Source organism: Anomaloglossus baeobatrachus, chromosome 3 (assembly GCF_048569485.1).
Source record: "Anomaloglossus baeobatrachus isolate aAnoBae1 chromosome 3, aAnoBae1.hap1, whole genome shotgun sequence".
Taxonomy (NCBI): domain Eukaryota; kingdom Metazoa; phylum Chordata; class Amphibia; order Anura; family Aromobatidae; genus Anomaloglossus; species Anomaloglossus baeobatrachus.
This window is the reverse complement of record NC_134355.1, coordinates 528,851,215-528,878,586: the sequence shown is the minus strand read 5'-3', so window position 1 is coordinate 528,878,586 and position 27,372 is coordinate 528,851,215. Positions and strand designations below refer to the sequence as shown.

Sequence of the window (27,372 nt, the reverse complement as noted above, 5' to 3'; positions counted from 1 at the left end):
CAACTAAACTTTATACAATTATGTTCTTGAGTCCAGATTGCAAAGATGTTCTCGTTGGCCAAGTTTTTTGGCTCCAGTGATGAGTCCTATCCCAGCTGTCCCTTTCACACAAAAAGCATGGGTACTTTGTGTATTTCAGATCACCACATATTGACCATCCTTGATCCTCATAGTTAGGTTTCTTGAAAATAAAGTCTAAATTCGCATAGCTTTAATTCAAGTGCACAGAATGTCCTACAGGCAGTGAAGCATACTTGTCGCCATTATGCAGTAGCAGCTTTCAGACTTTTTTTTTATGAATCAATATTCTCCACTCGCTCACATTGTACACAGTGTTAAATTTCTCCATCATCCCAGGAACATCACTGCAATACAATAGAGCACCGTCTTAAAAAAAGGACGGAAGGAATTCCCTTTCTCTGCTTCTGTGCCTTGAAAAATAGGTACCAGGAGCTAGCAGGTTATTTTCCATTAGTCTAGAGCCTAAAAGTTCTGCAGAATATATAGGAAGGTACAAATCCCTGACTAAATCATTTCATTCCTGCTGTAAAAAAAGCTGTGGCTCGTTGATTCTAGTGTGAAAGTGTTTGTCAGAATCCTTTAAGTGTCTATTAATTTCTAACCAATCTAATGACACCAAAACCATCCAGCAAAGGTCATGCAAAGGGGTCAAAGAAAAAGCCGATGGATTCAGTGATTATGAAAAAAATGTGTGTGATGGAATTTTTTTAATATTTTTACTGAGTTCAGTGATCAATAGTATATATACAAATCACCTCTTACTTTTCAGACCATTTTACACACTTCTGTTTGGGATTCGATTGTAACCAATCTAGTTGAAAATGTTAAAAAAAAGATGAACAAAACACAAAGAAACAAAGAGCTAAATTACTATTTTGCATGAATCCTTTTTTTGTAGAAGTGTCTCTGAACATCTGTAGAGTTCTGGGCATACAATATTTGCTGTAAATTAGAACTGTTAGCCATGATCCAGGACAGATGGTCATATATTATTATCCATTTTCAATAGACTTTAATATTTAAAAAGAAGGTGTCCATTCTACAAGGAGATGACAGTTTGGAAAAAAAAAATAACTACTACTCAAATTGAGCAAAAAAATGGAAATGCAAACATAAGTGTGAATATTGACTAATATATTTATGTATGTATATATCATGTATATTTATTAGAGCTTTTTATATATATATATATATATATATATATATATATATATATATATATATATATATATATATGTATATATATATATATATATATATATATATATATATATATATATATATATATATATAATCTATCATAGGACACTTCAAATCATCAGTTATTGACTTTGCTTATTACTTGTTCTTCATGTTACTTTTGTTACTATCGGTGTATTACTATTTAGTGCTAGACATAACAATATAGTCTAAATCACACCATTTGTAGAATGTAGAATAAAATATGCATATGCAATGGCAGATGTGAAGGAGTTAATAGTAGCCTTTCCAAAAGAAGCCAAAGGGGAGGATAGGGGAGGATCAGATTTTAGGGAGAACTGGATCCCCTCCTCCTCAGTACTACAGGAACAAATGGGATATTCATCAGAAGCATGTCTATGCCAGAGAACCTCCCAGAGGGAAATGAGTAGAGCCTCAGACTATAGGGCGATCCTCCTTATAAAGCCCCTGCAGCTTTCCAGCTCATACACCTTCCTCTAGTGTTCCAGTCATGATCCCTGGACTCCGAGTGCTGGTTATCTGCCTGCTCCTGGCTGCTCACAGCTCTGCCCAACAGCATCAGCCCAATGAGAGGTAAGGAGCCTGTGCCACACACCGCAGTGCCCTGCTCTGCCAGGCATCACTGACATCTGCTGCTCTCTCTGATCTGTTGCTGCTCTGTGTTTTTGGGGAGGGGGCATATAACACAGTGGGTTATGTTGGTACTATATAATTAGTGAATGATCTTAGTAAATGTATGATGTCTATAGTTTCTTTTATAGTTATGGAATCAGTCTATTATTGGGCAGTGTGTCATTTTGGAATCTGTTGTAGCCTTGAGTGAGCTTGTTACACAAAACAGTCCTGAGAGTTTCTTGCCACAACTTAAAAACAATTAAAATATTATGATCATTTACTTGTAAATACCAGTGGGTAAATTAATACATTATGGTATCTTAAGAGTTACAATGGTGAAGCCATCTTATATATTCATTATCTAATTTATCTGCATTTCAATATATTTACTTTCTTTTTATTTCTTATTTTTGTTCTATTTATCTTAAAAAAAAAAAAAAAAGCCTCACCGGTCAAAGGCTCTGTGTGGCTAAAACATTGCCATTTACATTTATGACTTAAAAGTTTCCCTGGACTTTTGAAAGTTTTGCATTGTTGAGTGTCACCTGCCTTCTTTATTGTTGTATTATCTGGTATTTTGGCTATAACCAGTGGACTGGCAGCTATCTTTAACCCAGAAGTTGGTGCTGTGTCAATTTTTTGTTTATCTATCAATGAACTATCTTACATCATATATACTGATTCATTTACACACATAACTTTCAATCAATATGTTATCTATAATTGCACACACGTTTATCTATCTGTCTTATTTATATCTATCTACCTATCTATCTATCTCTCTTTATCTATCTGTTTGTGTGTGTGTGTATATATATATATATAAATATATATAGTTTTATATATATATATATATATATATATATATATATATATTATTCTTTTATCTATCTATTTATGTATGTCTCATATCTATCTCTTTATCTATCCATTATCTATCTATCCATTGTCTATCTATCTATGTCTCATATCTATCTCTTTATTTATCGTATCTATCTATCTATGTCTCATATCTATCTATTCATCTATCAATCATATCTGTCTTTGTCGCCTATCTATGTCTCATAGCTATCTCTCTAATATATCTCTTATCTATCTATCTATCTATGTCTCATATCTATCTCTTTATCTATCTGTCTAGCTATCTATCTGTGTCTCATATCTACTGTATCTATCTATCTCTCTATGTATCTCTCTAATATATCTCTCTTATCAATCTATCTATCTATCTATGATCTATGCCTCATATCTATCCATTATCTATCTATGTCTCATATCTATCCCTCTATTTATCTATCTGTCTATCTATGTCTCATATCTATCCCTATATTTATCTATCTGTCTATCTATGTCTCTATCTCTCTTATCTATCCCTCTAGCTATATATCTATCTATCTATCCATTATCTATCTATTTATCTATCTATGTCTCTATCTCTCTTATCTCTCTATCTCTCCATCTCTCCATCTTATCTATCCTATCTATCCTGTCTGTCTTGTCTGTCTTGTCTGTCTGTCTATCTTTCTATCTAATATACCTATTCATTAGACACTGTCACAGGGATTTAACTTGCACCTATTTTCCCCATATGTGGGTTGGTTCTGATGCTTTGTTGTATGTATGAAATATTTGCTCTTTGCTCTCGTTCTGTCCATCATGTTTACATCCGGCAGCATCTCCAAACATTCCTTAATCAGTATCTCCACCACTTTCATTGATCTTTCCGCTCATTCTGAGCATCATGCTCTGCACATGTCTGAGTTCTGTCTGCAGAGTGTTTAGGGGGCTGCACAGGAGACTGCTCCCATTTGTAATCCGGTGGTATGCGCTCACCCATCACTGTCATTGGTCAGTGGGCTCCACTCCCTTACCTCTTGCTGAGTAGACCCTAGAATTACATGGCATCCACTGCCCTCAGCATTCAGTGTCTTGATTTGATTTCTTGAGTAATTTCAGCCTTCTTGTGAATGGTAGGAGACAGTCTTTCTGGGTTATATGATCCATTTTGGATGCTGATGTGTGAAAGCTTTTAAGCACTTGCACATTATTGTTCTCAGGCCATTGCAGTTAATGCAGTTATCTCCGCTCTTCCTGAATATCAGGCTCCTTCATGAGTTAAATAAAGGGCTGAAATTCATTTGATCTTATTATACGCATGTGTTCTCCACAAGCTTCATGTAACATGATTAAATAAAGTAGACTTTAATGCTCTGCTAACTTTTAGTATAAATTCTTTTTTGTTTGTATAAAAAGTTAAAAAGTCGATTTTTTTTATTGAGATTCCATAGTGTGATTTACAATTATAGTATTTTCCAGGGCAGCACAATACATCTTCTTTAGGTTGGTATTGTTTGTGTATCAGTTTGGACATACGGTTCTATGGTAAAGTTTTAGGCAGTTATGTGAAAAAATGATTCAAAGTAACAATGCTTCCAAAAATAGAAGTGGTTATTTTTATCAGTTGATAAAAGGGAAAGTGATTGAACAAGAGACATCTAAATCCAGTCAATATTTGGAGTGACCGCCTTTTGCATCGAAAGGATAATTCTTCTAGGTACATTTGCACAAGCCCAGGCGTTGGTAGGATTATAAAGAAGTGTATGATTAAATACTTATACCAAACAGGTTATAATGATCATCATTTTCATACATAAGTGGAAAAACAGTGAAACAGAAACAGCTGTGTAGGAGGCTTAAAACTGGGTAAGGAACAGCTAAACTCTGTTGTAAAATTGAGGTTGTAGACTAGAGTTTAGTGAAACATGATGTAGGTGGCTTCTAAGTTTGAGGCTGCATTTCAGCAAATTGAGTTGGAGATTTGGGGTCCTCAATACTAAGAATTAGGCAAATACCGTATTTTTCGTTTTATAAGACACACCAGATTACAAGACGAACCCCATATTTAGAGGCGGAAAATAGGAAAAAAGAATTTTTAATGTTAAAATGAGGGTTCGTTTTATAATCCTAGTGCGTCTTAATCCTAATGTTCACGAGGGGGAGTGGTGGTGGTGGAGCGACTCAAGAAGGTCACGGGAGACAGGGCGATGTTGCGGGCTCAAAGGAGGGGGGTTGCGGCTCAGGAGGGCCGTCGATACTGTGGGCTTAGGGGTGTTGCACCAGGCGCCATTGATCTGACTTCAGGCTCCATTGAATCCCCCAGATATGGCTTACCATGGCAACGGTGGTGGAGAAGGGGTCATAGGAGGCAGGGTCACAGGACGCGCTCGGGAGTGTCGCAGATGGTCACAGGATGCAGTGTCTCAGCGGCAGGTGCATTGAGCTGACTGCAGCCTCGTTTGACAAGATGGACTTAAAAAAAATGGCCGTGAAAGCGGCATGTGCGCAGGTAGGACTCCGTGGCCATTTTCTTGAAGTCCATTGCGTCAATGTGTGCACGCGCCACCTCCGTCACCATTTATTAAAGTCTATCTCATCAACTGTGGGCGATTCAATGGAGCCCACAGTCAGCTGAATGAACCCGCTGCCGAGACACCCCGTCCTGTGACACTCCCGCAGCCTGTCCGCAGATCAATGGCGCTCGCAGCGACACCCCCGAGTGCATCCTGTGACCCTGCCTCCTCCCCGGTAACCCATATCTATTTTAGTAAGATGCATCCCCATTTTACCCCCAGTTTTGGAGGGAAAAAGTTCGTCCTGCAATCCGGACAATACGGTACTTATCCATCATGTGATAACATCAAAGACGGTCAGATTGGCTCCAAAATTATTCTGTGCAAGGACAATGACCCCAAACATTCAGCCAATGCCATTACAAACTATCATGAAGAAGAACAAGAAGTCTGGAAGTGATTATACGGCCCCACTGAGCACTAATCTCAACATCATCCAGTCTGTGATTACAAGAAGTGAGCATATTTGCACAGATCTGCAGTTATTTCTGCAAGATGTTTGGAACAACCCCCCTGCCGTGTTTATTCAAAAACAGTATGAAAGTGTAAATAGAAGAATTGATGTTGTTTTGAAGGCAAAGGGCGGTCACACCAAAGTTTGATTTTTATTTATTTTTTGTTTATTCAATTTGAATGTATTAATTGATAAAAAATAAACTATGAAGAGTACTGTACGTCTGACAAGTAAATTCGATAGAAAACTAAAAAGCTGAGCCCTGACACTTCAACAACCCACACTGTCCCACATTGTCTTACCTACTTTCACAACTCCACAGACTTCTTCCACAATAGTTACCTGACCCAATGTCCTTTCCAGTGGCTCTCATAGGTTACAGAGGTACCTATTATGCAGTAACCAGTAACGTGAATCACGGAACACGGAGGGACATGTGCGTGTTTTACACGTCAGTGAAGAACGTCCGTCAGTGTTTTTCACTGACGTGTGAAATGGGCCTTAGGCACACGTGGGTTGTTTAAGTGCAATCCGGGCTCTGTTATCCGTGGCCCGTGATTGCACTTAGAAATCAACTCACCTGTGCGCGCTCCCGCTCTCCATGGTGCTGATCGATCCCGCGACGCAGCATCCGGCCGGCGGTGACCCCCGCAGCAGCTGCTTCCGGGTCGGCTATGTCGCGCATAATGAATATGGGCGACAGTAACCAGCCGGCTTAGAAGCAGCAGGGAGGACGGGCTGCAGAGGACTTCGCTGGACGCCGGGTGAGTAAAAATGTTTATTATTTTAAATGCACGTTTTTTTCTGGCACGTGTTTCACGGACCACACCACTGCGTGGTCCGTGGGACATCAGTGATGCCAGAAAAAAATGGACATGTCTCCGTGCAGCAATCACGCACACGCGGGTACGCTGCACGGAGACACGTGCAGGGAAAAATCACTGACGTGTGAGCAGACCCATTCATTATAATGGGTCTGCGTATGTCCGTGATTCTGGTACGTTTAAAAAAAAGCACAAACGTACCAGAATCACTGACGTGTGAAAGGGGCCTTAGGCTGTGTACGGGCTGTGTTTGTATAGGACAATTTAAGTGAGACTTGTCAGACAGCATATGGGCTGTTCCTGGAAAAATACCCCTCTTTCTAATTTTGGACAAACTATTTAGGTTCTATGCAAAATGTTATGTTGCTTGATGCAATTCTCTAGAAGCAGATGTATCTTTTGCCTTGGTTTCTGATCTTTATAGAAAATATTTGCAACTGAAGCAGGATAAATAAATTTCTTCAATTACATACTATACTATATATAAGGAAATACAAATCCAACACTCGTATCCCCCATGTGCAGGGCATATCTATGGTTATGACCACTCATAGAGCGACCGTTAGTTGCTCATGGTTGTATCTAAGCAACTGTAATGCACTGCACATGAGGTAAGTGACAGCGAATCAGGAAAACTATACTATATAATTGGAGGTATTTCCTAATAGTACTATTATTAGTACACCTACTACATATTGGGATAGGATCTTGGAGATGGGAATACCCCTTGAATAAAGGGACACAATCAACAGGATTTTCGTATATAACCTAGTGCCAGTATAGCACTGGCTTTATCAGGCTGATTCTATACATACCTGTAGTGGTCAGCTCGAATGTATAGGTTTTGAAACCCAAGAAAGTAAAGTTTATAAAATCATCAGCTTCTTGAGTGACAGCAACTGAGGAGCAGATAATATCTGGGGGGTATTCATAGTTATCCCCCCCCTTGTTAGAATTAGCATAAATAGCATAAGTGAACAGAAAAAATGTTGCTTCCTGGTATCAGCTTTGTTAGCTGAGGCCCCGTCCCTTCTGGTCACATGGGTATGACCTCACACAGGTCCTGCAAGTCAAAAATTAAATTGATTGTATAATACTTATGCTAATTATAATAGGCCTAATAGGCAGAGGGGATAACTCAGAATACCCCCCCAGCTATTATATGCTCTTCAGCTGCTGTCACTCAACAATCTGAAGATTTTATAAAATTTATTTTCTTGGATTTCAAAACTTAAAAATCTGAGCTGACCACTACAGGTATGTAGAGAATCAGCCTGTTAGTGCCAGTATAGCACTGGCTTTACCTTATATATGAAAATCCTGGTGATTTGTTCCCTTAAAGCTTTGTGACTAAAACAATCACAGCACTTTCTATATATATAAAAGGAAATACAAAAGATTTGCAGCTCCAGTTAAGCCCACTTTACACGCTGCAATGTATCTTACAATGTGTCGGCGGGGTCACGTCGTAAGTGACGCACATCCGGCATCGTAAGTTACATTGTAGTGTGTGACAGGTACGTGCAATTGCGATTGAATGGTAAAACGTTCATCGCACGCACGTCGTTCATTCCTCATGGATTGAACGTCAGATTGTTCATCGTACCCGGGGTAGCACACATCGCAGTGTGTGACACCCTGGGAACGATGAACAGATCTTACCTGCGTCCTGCGGCTCCCGGCCGGTAATGCGGAAGGAAGGAGGTGGGCAGGATGTTTACGTCCCGCTCAGCTCCACCCCTCTGCATCTATTGGCCGCCTGCCGCGTGACGTCGATGTGACGCCGAACGTCCCTCCCACTCCAGGAAGTGGATGTTCGCCGCCCACATTGAGGTCGTATGGGCGCGTAAGTACGTGTGACGGGGGTTAATCGTTTGTGCAGCACATTCAACAAATTGAACATGCCACACATACGATGGGGGCGGTTACAATCGCATACGATATTGTATGCAGAATCGTAACGTGTAAAGCAGGCTTTACAGTTCATTATTGTTAGACATCTGGCAAAATGAATTGAGAAAAATGACACCTGATAGTAACACCATGTGAATGAAAATATATGGGCAGTTTTTGACACAAGCAAAAATCTTAGTTTGGATAATAAAGACGGGACATAACGTCTGCGTGTAATTGGTTTACTGACATTTCGCACCACTTTTGTACACATGAGGGTTCAGTATACAAAGAACAGCCTGATCATATTAGTGGTAAACATAGCACATGGTAATCTAGTTCCGTATCCTTTTATGTGTGTAATAAAAAGTAAATGAAAGTATAAAAGCCACAACTGTTCAAAAAGCAGATATGTTAATATAGGGGGATTTACTGGTGAACACAGACAGAAAAGAGCCCCTGTGCAAAACAGTGCATGGGAGCTTTTCAGTCCAATAACTCATCAAAATGCATAATTCTGTGGCGCCCCTGAGGCTTCCGTCACCACAGGGTACTGCACCTCAGCCAGAGGTGTGGTATCCCATCCTGAGTAGGAAGGGGGTCATCTACCGGTTTACAGACAAAACCTGCACACACCAATTGGTAGGTCACACACCGGGTCAGGGTTTAAGGCAGTCACTCCATTAATGCTGAGAGTAGCGACCAGTATACCTGGTTATGGGGCCTTAAGTCCCATTCTCTGGCCTAAGGGGGGTGGAGCCTAGCGAGGGGGAGTGTGGGAGGAGTCAGGGGAGTGGTGAGAGGAACCAGTTAGTTCAAGTTAAAAGACAGTCAGAGAGAGACGAGGGAGAGAGAAGGAGTCGAGGAGCGTGTGAGGTGGGCTGTCAGGAAAGTGACAGCGGACAGAAAGACCAAATCAGAAGGAGGTTCCTGGTGGAGAACCTGGGGTCTTGCTAGGCCCAGGTGACACCAATAGAAGGGATTCCAGGGTGCCACGGAAATACGAACGTCCTGAGGACCTGTTCCACTAGAAATACCGGGTGGAGGGATCAGGCTGCAACTCAGGGACGGTCCCTAGGCTGAAAGAAGGAAGACATTATTTTTAGCGAAACCGAAGGCCCGGGAGATCGCTTCAGGCGACCGAGACCACAACCTTCCACAGATCACCTGCAAGAGGGACCAATAGAAGACCTAGGTCAGCCACCCTTTGGACAGGCTCGGTGGAGGAGGCGCAGGACAGCCTAGTGTAGTTCGGCGATAGCGAGATAGCTAGAAATGACACATTGAGGGGTGCATCGGTACTGACCTATTGAACTATTCGGGATCGGCGGAGGCCCATGACGGCGGATCCTGGCATACCTCGGGTAACCGGTTAGCTGCAGTGTTGACACTAACAGTGAGTAAACATCTTGATTGAAAGTTCCGTGTCGTCTGCTTTGTCTTGCACCTCGTCAACAAACACCATAGACTTTTCCAAAGGTTGCCCCGGGGTACCCGCTCCACCTGTGGGGAGCAAGAAACACCTCAGCTGCCACAACATCAGCCCCGGAGGTCCCTTCCAGTAGCTGCAGCTCCGTAGCCGCACAATTCCACAGGTGGCGTCACGAATTTCAATAAACTACAACTCCCATCATCATCTCCCCCATCTGCCATTTTAATTGACTCCGCCAGGGTCACGGAGTCGGGCCCCGCCACCGCTGACTACCCCGGACTGGTCCGGCCCGACACCGAGTCACCTAAGGTCCTTGGGCGGGCGAGTCAATTCCACCTGCTTTAAAGGTAATGGGCCCCCTTAGCTCTTGAGCCCCTGTGAAGCCGCACAGGTTGCACCAATGATATGTCCAATGATTCTTGGGTTTTGCATTCATAGTACTGCAAAGATATAAATTTCATCCGTTTGTAATAAAGTATCAAAAGGTCACTTCTCAGAGTTTGTAACTCGCACATACATACTCACTTGTGATTCAGCAAGTGGCAGGGCGGCATCAGATCCCATAATAGTGGCTGAGCAAGAGAAAAGTGCTTTGTGTTGTAGAGCATGAGAACTGTAAATTACTTGTTACCGTATTGAGAACGTTCTGAAGACAGTATGACAGTGACTCGCCTGGTCACCTGAGCATTGTGTGGTGGTATTGACAATTTAAGGACACAGGATGCTTGTGCAAACGTAAAAACCCAAGTGTTACAGGCATAGCAGTAGAAAGCTCTCAAGAGACCTTTGCACATCACCTACAGAAATCAACACGTTGCACTAGTCATGAACCTTGCCATCTGATACAAATTCTGTGCATTTTTTCAAGCAACATTGGAAGATGATATCGCTCAGTGATGAGGCAACCTTCCACTCAAGTGGAAAGGTGAACCATTACAATTTCCAAATATGGAGAATGGAAAATCCAAATGCAAGTGTATAAATCAAAAGAGAATCTCCAAAAGTAAATATTTTCTGTGCAATTTCGAAAACAAAGATGCACGGACCCTTTTTTGAATGAAAAGACTGTGATACGTACAGTTATGGTTTTTTCTGCAACTGATAATTGATACCAGAATCATCATTTTCCAACAAGATGGAGCTCCACCACTGGCATTCAGAGGTGCGTAGCTATCTCAACAAGGAACTCCCAAATTGGTGGATTGGGCGCTGTACTGGTGTTGGCTCTTCAGATGGCTCATCTCCCGATCTGACAGTGAGGGACTTCTTCCTTTGCTATAGACATTGTTTACGTGCCCCCTTTGCCAGCAACACTGGATGAGCTCTGGGACTGCATTACTGCCACTCTAATGACCATTGATGTGGACATGCTGAAGTATTTTTGGGTCAAACTGACTTACTACATAGATGTCTGTTGTGTGACAAAAGGAGGACACAGAACGTTTGCAAACATAATGTGCTAAACTTGGAGAGTTTATGTTCGTTATCATGTGCCATTTACTTTTGTGCATGTACTACATTTTGAAATATACCTCTTTGAAACCCAATGTATCTCTTATACGCACCCTGTACAGTTATGGCCAAAAGTTTTGAGAATGCTACAAATATTAATTTTTACAAAGTCTGCTGCTTAAGTTTTTCTAATGGCAATTTGCATATACTCCAGAATGTCATAAAGAGTGATCAGCTTAACAGCAATTACTTGCAAAGTCAATATTGGCTAAGAAAATGAACTTGAACCCCCAAACACATTTCAACATCATTGCATTCCTGCCTTAAAAGGAGCAGCTAACATTGTTTTAGTGATTGTTCCATTAACACTGGTGTGGATGTTGATGAGGACAGGGCTGGCGATCAATCAGTCATGATTAAGTAAGAATGACACCACTGGACACTTTAAAAGGAGGCTGGTGCTTGGTATCATTGTTTCTCTTCAGTTAACCATGGTTATCTCTAAAGAAACACGTGCAGCCATCATTGCTCTGTGCAAAAATGGCCTAACAGGGAAGAGTATCGCAGCTACAAAGATTGCACCTCAGTCAACAATCTATCGCATCATCAAGAACTTCAAGGAGAGAGCTTCCATTGTTGCCAAAAAGGCTCCAGGGCGCCCAAGAAGGACCAGCAAACGCCAAGACCGTATCTTAAAACTGTTGCAGCTGCGGGATCGGACTACCAGCAGTGCCGAGCTAGCTCAGCAATGGCAGCAGACTGGTGTGAGTGCTTCTGCACGCACTGTGAGGCGGAGACTGCTTGAGCAAGGCCTGGTTTCAAGGAGGGCAGCAAAGAAGCCACTTCTCTCCAGAAAAAACACCAGGTACCGACTGATATTCTGCAAAAGGTACAGGAAGTGGACTGCTGAGGACTAGGGTAAAGTCATTTTCTCAGATGAATCCCCTTTTCGATTGTTTGGGACATCTGGAAAACAGCTTATTAGGATAAGAAGAGGTGAGCACTACCACCACTCTTGTCTCATGCCAACTGTTAAGCATCCTGAAACGATTCATGTGTGGGGTTGCTTCTCAGCCAAGGGAATCGGCTCACTCACAGTCTTGCCTAAAAACACAGCCATGAATAAAGAATGGTACCAGAATGTCCTCCAAGAGCAACTTCTCCCAACTGTCCAAGAGCAGTTTGGTGCCCAACAATGCCTTTTCCAGCATGATGGAGCACCTTGCCATAAAGCAAAGGTGATCACTAAATGTCTCATGGAACAAAACATAGAGATTTTGGGTCCATGGCCTGGAAACTCCCCAGATCTTAATCCCATTGAGAACTTGTGGGCAATCATCAAGAGGCGGGTGGCGAAACAAAAACCAACAAATTCTGGCAAAATGCAAGAATTGTTTATGCAAGAATGGACAGCTATCAGTCAGGATTTGGTCCAGAAGTTGATTGAGAGCATGCCAGGGAGAATTGCAGAGGTCCTGAAGAAGAAGGGTCAACACTGCAAATATTGACTTGCTTCATTAACTCATTCTAACTGTCAATATAACCTTTTGGTACTCATAATATGATTGCAATTATATTTCTGTATGTGATGTAAACATCAGACAAACACAATTAAGAACCAGAGGGCAACAGATCATGTGAAAATATAATTTTGGTGTCATTCTCAAAACTTTTGGCCATGACTGTACTGTTTAGAGTGTTAGATTCCCATGATTTATAATGTTTAATTACATTATAAGCATAGATACATATTGAGTTATTAGAAACATTACCTCTGTTCCTTTTATATCCATTTATATGTAGTATACAATGTCTTTTGTCATTTATAGCTACTTTTTCTTCTAATTAGGATTAAAAGAGTCTTTATGCTACCATATAGAAAGGAGTGGAAAGTTTTCCATCACTTATATGACAAGCATGCGTGGATTTTATGAGATTCTGAGTGAGTCTTACATCCAGTGCGGTGTAAGATGATATATGCTGCCTGTCTATGAGATCTTGTCTTTTTTAGCACTGAGTCACAGTTTGTGGGTTCTGTGATGAGTTGTCTGAATAGTTTTGAAGACTGTGCTGATTGCAAGCGGTTAGGACGGTATACACTGTACCTCACGATATTGTATACCGTACATAGTGTGGCAGAATGCTGATTATTTCTAAGTATAATCCGTTCTATTGAAGAAAGCATTATTCTCAGGAAGTGAATTGTTTTTTTAGCATTTTCTTAAAATCTAATGTATCAGACAATTTGTATCCATGAGCACCTAACTGGGCAGGTATGCGCTACGTGCTGACAATGTCACTGTCGGTTTCAGCTATGGACTTTATTCATTACTCTGTAAAGCATCTCTCTCCTCTGCTCCTATGACTATTATCTCCAAAAATTAACATAATTCAAAATAAATGCATTTAAAATAAGGCAATGGCCTCAAAAAATAAATGGATTCACTCCTAACGGTGATCTGTTTTATGTATAATCTTTCTTTATTAAACAACAAATCAACATATACAAGTCTAGACATGGCTGACTGCAAGACATCTCGACTGTTATCTTACAGTATAGTAATGATTGCCACGGAATGCTTTACAGATTCCAACAAACATCAATGTGCAAGAAAGTCAACATGTAAACAATACAAATTTTAGAATTTTTATGATTTACTCCCACTCAGCAAGTGGAGTGAGACAGGTCTATACCACAGACAGGATAGAGAGAAATATAGAAAAAAAAAAAAGGAAAAAAAGAGGAAAAGAAAAGAAGGGGGGGGAGAAAGGGAGGTAGAGTACAGTAGCGGTTATTGTAGAATACTGGGTCCATCTTATGCAAGCTTGTAGCAAGCTTACAAACCAAACAGATCTTGATAATCACTAGTGTCTTTGAAGAGAATACAGGGGCTGCCAAACCTACAAAAATGTTTCGTTATCCCCCTCTGCTTCAGCTGACAGATCTGCCATGTAATAGATAAATGTTAGTTCCTGTAGCGATTCCCATAAAGAAGGAACTACCAATGTCTGCCGGTATCTAGGTATTACTCAACCTCAACAAATCACTCTTCTGGGAACTAATAGAGTCAGGAAGTATTGATAATAGGGATATCTGAGGAGAAGGACTCACTATCTCTCCAGTGATTTTAGAGTATGTCGAAAAACCACCTCCCAAAAAGGTTGAAGCTTAGGGGTACTTTGTACGCTGTGACATCGCTAGCCGATTGTAGCAATGCTGAGCGCGATAGTCCCCTCCCCCATTGCAGATGCGATATCTTGTGATAGCTGCCGTAGCGAACATTATCGCTACAGCAGCTTCACATGCACTTACCTGCCCTGCGACGTCGCTCTGGCCGGCGACCCGCCTCCTTCCTAAGGGGGCGGGTCGTTCGGCGTCACAGCGACATCACACGGCAGGCAGCCAATAGAAGCGGAGGGGCAGAGATGAGTCGGACGTAAACATCCCGCCCACCTCCTTCCTTTCTCATTGCAGGCGGGACGCAGGTAAGGAGATGTTCCTCGCTCCTGCGGCTTCATACACAGTGTTGTGTGCTGCAGCAACAACATCGTACCTGTCGCTGCAGCGAAATTATGGAAATGACCGACACTACACAAATCACCAATTTTCAACGCTTTTGCGATCGTTTATCGGTGCTTCTAGGCTTTACACGTTGCGACGTTGTTACCGGCGCCGGATGTGCATCACTTTCGATTTGACCCTGACGATATCGCAGTAGAACGTGCAAAGTACCCCTTAGTGCAATCCCACCAGATATGGGTCATAGATCTCACAGCGCCAACTCATCTCCGACATTGTGGGGAAAATTCTGTGAAGTGTCACCAGGCATCGGTACCACCTCACTAGTATCTTATAATTCTTTTCTTTAGCATAACCAGCTGTAGACATTTTATGTGTGAATAAAACCCTTTCTGCTTTTCCTCATCTGTAAAGGTAAAATAAGAGAGATATAGAGGTAAGATAAGAGAGATAACAGATATCAAATGGGGGGTATGGTGTCCTGTAAAGGTGATCCATATTATAAAAGAACGTTTTGCACAAAGCATCTCTTTAAAGAGTCTTTATTTCTTTAATAGTATAATTTGCTATAAAACAGGTGTTTTTTCATCCTTGGATTTGATCATTAGAGCTGGTGTATCCTTCTGTGATTCTCTTGGAACTGAATATCCGTGGGGAATGTTGGGCACATTATCCATAGATCTGTGAAGACTGGATGTGATAATGCTTTTGGAACGCCTAGTTATGGGGGCTTCATCTTTCTGTATTACTGTATTCAGTGTGACTTCTTTGTTACACTTTTGATTTACTTTGTATCTCCTGTAAAGAAAAGGAAAACTGAACAAAGTATTTTGAAAAATCTATTTTTTTTAAACTTTTAAATAAAAAGATATGTTCCCACATATAGATTTATTTCAGTGCTTGAAAAGTAGACAATATACATTTTCCACAATTATGCAATCTTCAGTTACTCTGGCATTGTCTATAAGCTTATTTGAGAATATGTTAAACTCTCTATGAGCTCCCCTCCCCCACAAAAAACCTCTATCAAAACATTTCATCTTAACACATATGGATGATGTTTATTTGTTTGATTTGTTTTCTATTTTCTTCTTGTTGTCTACCCCTAACCATGTCGGTTAGGATTTCCTGGTGATGTCATGAGCGTTGGGTTTGCAAGTTGAAAGTACAATGAGTGCTGTGTCCCTTCTTCATATCCGAGTTATGTTGGGAGGTCTTCCATATTAAACAATCCCTGTGCCACTTTTCTATGACAAAGAAATGTCTCAATGAGGCTTCAGGCACATTCACAGAAGATTTACAAAAAAAAAAATCAATGCCAGGTCCAACATCCAGCCTCGGTGAGAGAACATCTAGACATACTGCCATTTTTAGGTTGTTGACACTGACCAAGCATCCTATAGTTTCACCCAATTTATTGTATTCTTTGGAGCATTAATGTATGTTTTTATAGTAGATGTACTGACTTTTGTTTTGCACAGGTACACATTCAATTGTGGTGGAAATCTAACCGGAGATACAGGAGTACTGGGAAGTGAAGGGTTTCCTGGAGTCTACCCACCTAATAGCAAGTGTACATGGAAGATTACAGTAGGTTAATGTTTCTTCTCACATTCATTTCCTTGATTATTGTAATTTGTTTTGGGAGGGATATTTTTTGGGTACAGAAGCTGTAGTGTCCTCACCCATAGAATAAGGGTTTTTAAATAGAAACTTCCAAAAGAACCACAAAGTTAAGTTGCATCTTCAGTTCTAAGAACCTCAGAGCTACAGTGTCTATACACATTGGGTTAACATTGCTGAAAATGGGCAATTACTAACCAATGTAAGTTGTTTTTTCATAAGATTTTTACTATTATGCCCAGGGGACTGTAATAAAATTATTTTAAGAAAAAATCTATAGTCACCTCCTCGAGGAGCACCCCTCCTCCGCTAGATTTCCAGGATCAACGTACTCCTGGGATGTCACAAGGTTGTTGAGAAGAGTGCCATCTGACTGGCTGCAGCCACAAAGTGATGTCCATCTCTGAATGTTGATGTCAACAGTTCAGTGGTGAATTACATTTTTTTTAAATTTTATTACATCCCCTGGTCTAAATGAGATTTGGTTAACATCCAATGGAAAACCACTTTTACAACAAACTGTTTTAGCCAAGGGCTGACATTTCGTAATCGTCTGGAGAGGAATTGGATAAGTTTACATTTTTCATCAGAAAGTTGATTAACATTAATCTAATGTAAAGGGAACCTGTCATGTCATGCTATTAACCTGCAGATGTCGGGTTAATCTTCAAGTTAAACCGCATGCCATGTAGTGACTGACAGCAGGCTCAGTAAGTACCAGGGACGCGGTTATACCTGCCGCTCACTATGCACAGAGTGGTGACTAAAATTGCACTGGCCCTCCCCCTTATGACTGACAGCAGGCTCCGTCAGTGCCAGCGGTGCAGTTACATCCTCCTTTCACTATGCACAGAGTGATGACTGATATTGCACTGGCCCTCCCCTATAACTGACAGGAGGCTCCGTCAGTGCCAGGGGCACGATTATACCCTCCGCTCACTATGCATAGAGTGGTGACTGAAATTGCGCTGGCCTATTGTTCATGAATGGGTCATGTAACATGAACATGTATATAGTCTTATTAATAAAAGTATAGCAATTATTAGATTATTCATATGTAAATGAGCCAATCAGATCTACAACCCATTTCCAAGAGAAAATAATTATTCATAGAATGCCATAAACAGATATGCATGGAAGAAATGACAGATCGGATGATAACTAGACGCTGACAATAAACAGCTATCAACAGGAGGGTTTTTTTCAGTAACCTACTAAGAATTGAAAGTTTATAAAATAGATATATTTAAGTAAATTATGATATGTTACAGAGAGCACAATGTGCAATGCTTCTGCAGCTTCATTCCTCTTGGTTTGCAGGCTGTTAGTCACAGGAGGGTCACTGATGGCTCGGCTGCCTATTCCACACAGTGTAATGACTACATATTCTACAGATAAGAAAAAATCTGTTTTTGCAATCATGAACCAGTTACTAACATGAACCCCATGAGTCATATCTGTAGGAGAGCGCAGTGCATGTCTCCCTCTGTCTTACCATCTGGCAACATTGTGCAATTGAATGACTTTGTGGATACCGAATTAAACAAAACAACTGCAATATATTGAATTAATATGAAAAAATTAATCTAATTCCCTATGCCACTGAGTGCGTCCGTGGGAATGGGGGATTATTGTAAGATATCTAATGATTCATGAATAGACAATTGGAAACATTATATAGATAATATCACAGATCTGTTTGGCTGGGTGTACACAGTGATGTGTGTCGCACAACGGCACTTAGAGAAGACACGTGACCAAAGACATCTGTGCAACTTGTTTGCCACTTGCTGTTGCACATCTATCTCAGAGATGAGGATTTGCTATAAGAAATGTCCAAATTGCAGACAAGTCGCACATAGGTCGTAGTTGTATGTGACTTGGATCAGGGGTGGACATATCATTGGTGCAACCTGTGCAACCGCACATAGGCCCTAGAGCAGAGGTCCCCAACTCCAGTCCTCAAGGCCCACCAACAGTGCAGGTTTTTGGGATTTCCTTAGTATTGCACAGGTGTTAATGTAATTACCTGCCCAGGTGCTGGTTCCAACAGCAGTGCAATGCTAAGGAAATCCTGAAAACATGCACTGTTGGTGGGCCTTGAGGACTGGAGTTGGGGAACCCTGCCCTAGAGGTACGGGGACCTATTTCTACCTCCAAAGCAGGTGAAATTATGTATTTTGATGAGCTCTTGGGTTGTAAAGGGCCCATATATTGTTCTTGCATAGGGGCTCTCTTCTGTCTGTGTCCACTAGGGACTTGGATTGAAGCATTTTTGGCATGTGGGTCACATGGGGCAACAGAAAATCCAACACAATTGGAATCAAGAGCGACTTCTGTTGTAGTTCACAGTTCACCACCATAGGAAATCATTACAAGCAAAGTCACAATCAAAACTGTGATTTGAGTGTCACATGGCACATCTCACTGTGTGGCCCCAGACTAAATGAACTGATTCTATTCTTATATTGTTCTCTTTATCTCTTGCTAATGCCAACTATAGTTGAAGAAACAGATCAGTTGGTTAAGGTGGTTAAGGTGGGCTTACACTACCTGATTCTGCTGCATTAAATGACCACTGATCGGTTCATAGCCCATTAATACAGTGAGACCTGCGCTTATTAATGCACACTATCTGTAATAGATCATTCAGAGCCCATAAGTTGCTAGTGTTCTCGGCAGCACAAGTCTTGTTTACATAAGATGATGCACTGCCGAGGGTGATGAGCTTTTTCGCAGCACAAAAGATCATTGCTCCTAATCAATGGGTGTTTTGCTCTTTTAATTGGTGATTGACATCCTGTTTACACTGCAATAATATAAACATATCATAGCTGTCGGCTACCTATCCGGACTCTCCCATATACAGGAACCCTCGGCTTACCTTTCCTACGTTCTCTATGAGGGGTCTGGCAGCAGCTTATATCAAGGGAGAATAAAAGGATCATTTATTGACATTCCAAAGATCAGGTCCTTCTTTTCTACATCATGAAATGTCGGGAATTTGTTGGGAGGCCCACACTTATTAGATGGTCAGATTTTATCTAATGTGTGTGAGGGCCTTAAAGAGGTCTTCCACTACTAATGTGATCCCCTTTCTTTTATTGTAACTCTTCCTAACTAACACTTTTCTAATATACTTCTGTCTACTCTGCTCCTGTAAACGTTTCTCTAACAGGCTCGTAAATACCTTTATTGCTGTTGTAGCTTTGAGCCTTCTGGTCTGAAGACTGGAATCAGACCAACTGAGCAGGGCAAGTCACTGAGGAGGGCAGGGATACCTCTCTGTTAGTGACAGCAGTCTGGGCACACATGCCCAGATCACACTTCACTCTCCTCTCTGCCTGCTTTACAGTGCGGTGTTTTGATGTGATAAGCGCAGCAATGCAATGTGCAGATCGTGAGCTGTGATATGCTATCTAATGATCGGCATATCGCAGCGCACTGAAAGCAGGCTGAGAGGGGAATTAATGTGATCTGGGCATGCGCACCCATACTGCTGTTCTTCACAAAGAGGTAACCCCACCAGTGATGTGCCCTGCTCAGTTAGTGCGATTCCAGTCTCCAGATCAGAAAGATCAAAGCCAGAACATTAACCTAGGAATATAGGAACTGCAACGAGATCAGCTTACAGGAGCACGGTAGGTAACAGAAGTATATTAGGAAAGTGTTATTTAGGAATAGTGAGGATAAATGAAAGGGGATCACATTAGTAGTAGAAGACTCCTATAAGGGATAATTAAAATTGTATGTATATGTGTTTCAGTACCCTTAGAATTAATTAGAGATGATCGAATACCTCAAATATTCAGCTTCACGAATATCCGACGAATAGGTCGCCGATATGCGAATATTCGATGCGCAATGTAAGTCTATGGGAAGACCGAATAGTTCCGAATAGTTGTTATTCGGGTTTCCCATAGACTTACATTGCGCATCGAATATTCGCGAATAGTCGAATAACGGCAAGGTATTCGACAAATATTCGCGAAGCCGAATATTTGAGGTATTCGATCATCCCTAGAATTAATTAGTCCATGCATGGCTCACCAAGGGCCAAGGGTGATATTTTTGTGTTGTAACATTGGTGGCATCATAGGCATCATATGGCTAATCAGTCCATGATAGTTAGCAATGTGATGCAAGAGGTAATCAAGGAAGTGGGGGCCAACTACCAGTCTTAGGGTGAAAATGTTTGTTACATCAGGGTATAACTTCTTATTTTTAGGTTCTTTCTCTTATAATACATTACGTTGAGATAACTGTGGTATAGTGCCCTCAGCACTTTCAACACAATATGAGTGGTTTGGGGCTATTAATATGAATATTACATAATATGCTTTTTTTACCAGAGCTTAATTAAGGCGAACAAAAATGAGAAAAATGTCCCTTTCAAAGACTAGAAGGTGTCATGAACTGAGGAGGAAATTAGCCAAGCCAACATGAAATAGAAAGATCCAGGTGTTCCCCTTCGCCCTTGGGATACTTGTTTGGCTGCACAGGTGGTATGTCGGCCTGGTCCTTATCTTTAAAAGTTTCCAGACTTTGAAAATGAAAACCCATGAGAATTTGATGGAGTCATGATTACATTAAACACCTCCTGTTCATAGAAGGATGGAGCTTTACCTTAATAGAAGAAATTCTAATCGACAACGCTATGTGTTCAGGAACGATCAATCCCATTACTCCTCAATGGTTTTTCTAATCCTTGGGTCAAGGTTTTTAAGTAAAAAATGTAAAGAGAATTTCTTTTATATTACTTCTTTCAGTTGGGATTAGAGAAAGTCTTGAAACATACAAAGCAGGCCCACGTATCTCTAAGTATCTGCTTTATGTTTCTCGGAGAATCTGATCGGGATCTGGAAACAATCTCGTCCTATTTACATATCCAACAGTGAAGTAGCATGTTGTGTGACCTGATGCAGCGTTCTGCAGGGCTTCATGGCCCTTCTTACACTAGAATGTCTGGACAGTTCTCTCTTCAGCTTTTCAAAGCTCCATTTGTTATTAGAAATGTGAAGACAGAGGACAGAGAACTTTATAGGGTTTCCGAGTATTGTTTCATGTTATGTCCTGACAGGGTCAGAAGTACACTCAACTGCAAATAAATGTGTTTCTTTTATCTTCACTTCCTTTTTTTTATTGGTATGTAGAAGAAACACGTAGCAGATGGTACATATGACAGGAATGGTCTCAATATGCTTCTTAACAATTCAAAGGAAATTATTTTGACGATACCCCACAGCAGTGTGTGCGTATATATATACTATATATATATATATATATATATATATATATATGTACACAGTATATATATATAGTGCTCTGAAAGGTTTTAGGTAGCCTTTTTTTATATATATATATATATATATATATATATATATATATATATGCACACACGCACAGTACTGGCAAAAGCTGTAGGTAAGCCTGGTAAAAATGGTGTAATGTAAGAGTGCTTTCAATAATTGAAGTGTTAATAGTTTATTTATATCAATTAACAAGATGCAAAGTGTATGACTAAAAGAGACATCTAAATCGATCAATATTTGGTGTGACCACACTTGTCTACAAAGCATGGATTCTTTTAGATTTTAGATACACTTGCACATAATTTTTAAAGAACTAAGCTAAGTAGTGATGGGCGAACCTGAACTGCAAAGTTTGGGGTCCGTACCAAACACATGATGTTCATGCACACAATCCCGAACACGAGCTTTCCTGGGAAGCTCGGGTCCCGTTCATGTCCAGGGGCTGTAAAAACAAGCACATTATTAAAAAACATTATGATTATACTTACAGGTCCCGCGACACGTCCTGCAGAACCGCTTAGCTGCTGTCTCCTGGCTGCTTCTGCTTCCGGGTCCGATCATTAACTTCTGGGGGGATTCACTGCACTGCTGTCACTCGGCAGTCTTCAACTGTTTTCGGCCGTGTTCGCAGTGACATCAGGCTTCACCTGAGTCCATGGCTCATGGATGCGATTGAACTTTGACTTTCACTGTGCGAGTCTCACATTGCATCACCCCGCATGGGGCACAATCACCTGACAGGAGCGGGTCGGCTGCATGTATTTTCATGCAGCTGAGGCGCTCCTGTCAGGAGAGTGTGCACCGTGCGGGGTGATGCAATGCAAGACTCTCACGAGTCATACGCAAGTGGAATCATACCCTCAGTGTCAGTCTGTTTCTTGCTCTGAGAAACACTTGTCTGTACAGAGTGATGAAGCAGAGGTGACATTGCTTTCACTACTTCTCACTCTGTAGAGACACGTGTCTGTACAGAGCTATGAAGCAGAGCTGACATGCCTCTCCCTGCTTCGCGCTCTGGAGAGACACCTGTCTGTACAGAGCGATGGAGCAGAGCTGACATTGCTCTACCTGTGGACTAAGTCGGACTAAGGATTTTTTTATAATAAAGATGGAGACTCTAAATGTTTTTCTGTTTTATTTCTAATAAAAATATTTTTTTGTGTTGTGTTTTTTTTTACTGTTTACTAGAAATTCATGGTGGCCATGTCTAATTTGGCATTGGCATGACACCATGAATTTCGGGCTTAGTACAAGCTGAAAATACAAAGTTGGTATTAACCCCTTTATTACCCAGCGTGCCACCGCCATCAGGGCCGCTGGACGAGTCGGGTAAAGCGCCTGGAAATGGCGCTAAGAAACAATGTGCCATTTCCAGGGGCGGCTGTGGTTTTTAGTGTGGTGGGCCCAGAATGCTTGGGTCTTATCACACTGAGAATCCGAGCCCACAGCTGCCTGGTTTTACCTGACTGGCGATCAAAATACGGCAGGAGCCCACGCATTTTTTTTTTTATTATTTTTTTAAATAATTAAAATAAAATTAATGGGCTTCTTGTATTTTGATTGCCAGCCAAGGTAAAGCAAGTCAGATAGGGATGGCAGCCCGTAGCTTTATATGTGCTGAGAATCAAAAATACTGCTGAGCGCTACATCATTTTTTAAAATTATTTATTTTTATACTACTATATGTGTGAAGGACCCAACAGGCAATCACAGATGCTGTCATGCAAAATGGGCATCTGTGATTGGCTGTTGGAGTAACCTGGATTCTGCCCATACATTCTAGATGCTAGAATGTATGGGCTGATTTCAGGTTACCCCAGCATCCAATCACAGACGCCCACTTTGTGACAGCGTCTGTGATTGTCTGTTATTTTATCAGTAAAATAAAACAACAACACAGAGAAAAAAATATTTTATTAGAAATAAAACAGAAGATGTTTAGGACTCCATCTTTATTGCCCAAAAAAAACCCCTCCAATGTAGTCCAAAGGTGGGCGAGCATCTTCAGCTCTGCTACATCTGTGCAAGGAGACAAACACAGGTCTGCTCACACAGACTCAGCTGAGAGCAGTCAAGAGACTTCACCCAAGTGCATAGCTGAGGCCGGTCAGCTGTTCCGCCAGGTAACCACCGCCTTCGACGCAGAACATGAACTTTATAAAATGTTTGGGTGAGGCTCCCGATCGCTCATCACTACAGCTAAGGCCTCTTTCACACGTACGTGCCTCCGGTACGTGTTTGGCAGTTTTCTCATGTACCGGAGACATGTACACACGTAGACCTATGTATTTCTATGGTTTTGGACACACGTAAGTATTTTCGCACGAAACGTGTGTCCGTTCCGTACTTACGTGTGTCCGTATGTTTCTCATGGCAACATGTCCGTTTTCTCTCCAGCATCACGCATGTCACACGGAACGCAAATGTGTCACACGTAATGCATTTGCATTTGACACGCACCGGAGAAAAGACATGTGTCTGTGAGAAAAAAAAAACTTTACTCACCTTCTCCAGCCCTGCAGTCTCTGCTGCTGCTGTCACTTGCTGCCGACCGCCGCTCATTATGCTCATTGAATATTCACTTCAAGGTGGCCGGAAGCTGCAGCAGCGGGGAGTCGGCAGGACCGGAGACCGAAGATCAGCACCACGGACAGCGACGCCAGGGACAGGTGAGTAGAAAGTTCCCGTTCTCCGTGTGTTATCACGGAAAACACACGGAGAACACACGTGTGCCATACACACAGCACACCGAGGGCAATACGCACCTTTGACACGTCCGTGAAAAATGTGCGTGATTTTCATGGACGTGTAAAAGAGGCCTAAGAGATTATTCCAAACATCTTGGAGAACTAACCACAGATATTTATGGATATAAGCTTTGGAAAATCCTTCTGTCTCTTCATGTAATCCCAAACAGACTTGATGATATTCATATCAGGGCTCTGAGGGGGCCATATGACCACTTCCAAGACTCCTTGTTCTTTTGTATGCTGAAGATAGTTAATGGCTTTGGCTGCATGTTTGGGGTCATTGTCCTGTTGCAGAGTCAATCTGGAGCCAGTCACATTGATGGTATTGAATGATGGATAAGTTTCTGACTCATTTGATTTCAATTCTAAAAAAAAAATAATAAAAAATAAACTACACTTATGTTTTGAAAGTTTTCCTTGCAACATTTGTTCCGCACAAAAACCTGCCTAAAACGTTTACTCTTTAATGTATGTAAATAGAAATATCTGTAGGAACAATTCATTGTGTAAAATAACATGTTTTACATGCTTTAGATGCCTCTTTCACTTAAAAGGAACCGTTCACTTGATTCATGCTGCCCAAATGGTGGTACTACCGGTAGTTGGCTCTCTGGCTATGGTCCTTGGTTGGATCTTTGAAGTGTGCGGCCATTCTCTGCTTCATGAAGCTTGAGGATTGAGTAGCAGGGATCAGGTGACAGGTTCCCTTTTTTATTTTATAAAAATAGATTTTGATAGGATATGCCACCACTTTGTATTTAGTGGGGGTCTGACCTCTCAAAATCCACACGGATTCTGATAATGAAGGGCATAGCAGTACGTAACATCACTATTTTCTCTGTACAGTGCAACCTGATGAGCCAAGGTCCCTTCAGGACCATAGGAAATCTCAGTGGTGAGCCCACAACCAATCATAATGTGATGGCACAATGTATCCTAGTGATATGCCATCAGATTATAAAATGAGAAAACCTCTGTAAATGGAGTTGATTGTTGTATACAATTTCTTTTAGTTAGAAGGGTCGGCATACAATAAGCAGCATTTCTTGCTGCTGCGATCCACAGTGATTGGCAAGAGCCTGGCAGGAAGGCCTTGGTTCCACATGTGTTTTGCACAGACGAGTGCAATCCGATAAAACATGATAATACATCAGATTGCCCTATCACCAATGCAAAACTATGGGACAGTGTCCACCTGCAATTGATTTCTCATGCCATATTTCCATGAGCAATGAATCGCAGCATGCTGAATTTGGCAGCGAATCTTGGCTCGCACGCACCCATACAAGTCTATGGGAGTGTGTGAAACATTAGACTGCACTCGCATGTCATCTGACTGCAGTGCGATATACGCAGAGACAGGCAGCGGAGGAAGGGGAGATGTGATCCGATTGCAAGATCGGCTTACACTCGCAGCAGAAGGTCATTAGCATATCGCTTCCGATGCACTCGCATCGGAAGGTATGCACAAGTGGAACTGAGCCTAAGGCGGGCTTTGCACATTACGACATCGCATGCCGATGCTGCGATGTCGAGTGCGATAGTCTCCACCTCCGTCGTACGTGCGATATCTTGTGATAGCTGCCGTAGCGAACATTATCGCTACGGCAGCTTCACAAGCACTCACCTGTCCTGCAACGTCGCTCTGGCCAGTGAACCGCCTCCTTCCTAAGGGGGCGGGCCGTGCGGCGTCACAGCGACGTCACACGGCAGGCGGCCAATAGCAACGGAGGGGTGGAGATGAGCAGGATGTAAACATCCCGCCCACCTCCTTCCTTCTCATAGCAGCCGGGATGCAGGTAAGGAGATGTTCCTCGCTCCTGCGGCTTTACACACAGCGATGTGTGCTGCCGCAGGAACGAGGAACAACATCGTACCTGTCGCTGCACCGGCATTATGGAAATGTTGGAGACTACACCGATGATACGATAACGACGCTTTTGTGCTCGTTCATCGTATCAAAAAGGTTTTACACACTACGACATCGCAAGTGACGCCGGATGTGCGTCACTTTCGATTTGACCCCACCGACATCGCACCTGCGATGTCGTAGTGTGCAAAGCCGGCCTAAGTGTTCAGCTCACCAGCAGCAATAACATAAGGAAAATAAAGCATTACATGGTGTGTATTTACATCTATGTATTGTATCTGCAGCCCCGGACAAGGCAGGTCCTCCAGCCAGAGACGCTCTTTCTGGCTGCTGCCCACCGCAGATTATAGGTGAAGACGTTCGTGTTCGGTCTTCTACTACCACAGAATTCTCTAATAGGATATTTGACCTAGAATGTATTTTACTTCCAAGTTCAGAGCTCATCTGCCATTACATCAGCATAATCCTTCTGTGCCGCCCCAGTGCTAGCAGTCGGCGCTGCTCGGTTCCGGGGCCTACGGTACAACTCGAGGGGTTCCCCGGACCTGGGGGTCGCGCGGACACTCCGAATAAAAGAGGGACGTATTTGTACGGGATTGATTGTAGAATGTCTGTGACACCACCCACGGTGTGTGGTGAAGTGGGACACCACCGCTGCTGTTGTGGGATACCCGGGGGAGGTGTAATGGCAGCCGGATGTTAACCCCTCCGTGGGTAGGGATGGTTGCCGCGGGGCCCAGTGTCTCTGTGCAGGGTATGGCGACGGCAGGGCCTTGCACGCCCAGGTGAACCAGGGGAAAGTTGGTTACTCACAATTGAATGAATCACACGAGTCTTTTGGTAAACCAAGGTGCTGGTGGCTGGCCGCCGCAGCCGGTTGTACTCTGGTCCACTCACCCAGGCTGGAGTTCTCTGTCCTTTCCTCTGCACTGTTTTGTGTATTGTGGGCTGCCTGGTTTGGAACTCAGGAGTCTG

General features: G+C 42.1%; 1 protein-coding gene across 1 annotated transcript in view; it reads left to right on the top strand.

Moving 5' to 3' along the window:
• Positions 1 to 1,593: 1,593 nt before the first annotated feature.
• PCOLCE2 (procollagen C-endopeptidase enhancer 2) overlaps positions 1,594 to 27,372 on the top strand; it is a 107,972-nt gene continuing 82,193 nt past the window's right edge. Inside the window, exons 1-2 of the mRNA XM_075338601.1 lie at positions 1,594 to 1,815; positions 16,324 to 16,432. Of these exons, the coding sequence (XP_075194716.1) occupies positions 1,733 to 1,815; positions 16,324 to 16,432 (192 nt within the window). The 5' untranslated portion in view covers positions 1,594 to 1,732. The remainder of the gene's footprint in view (positions 1,816 to 16,323; positions 16,433 to 27,372) is intronic.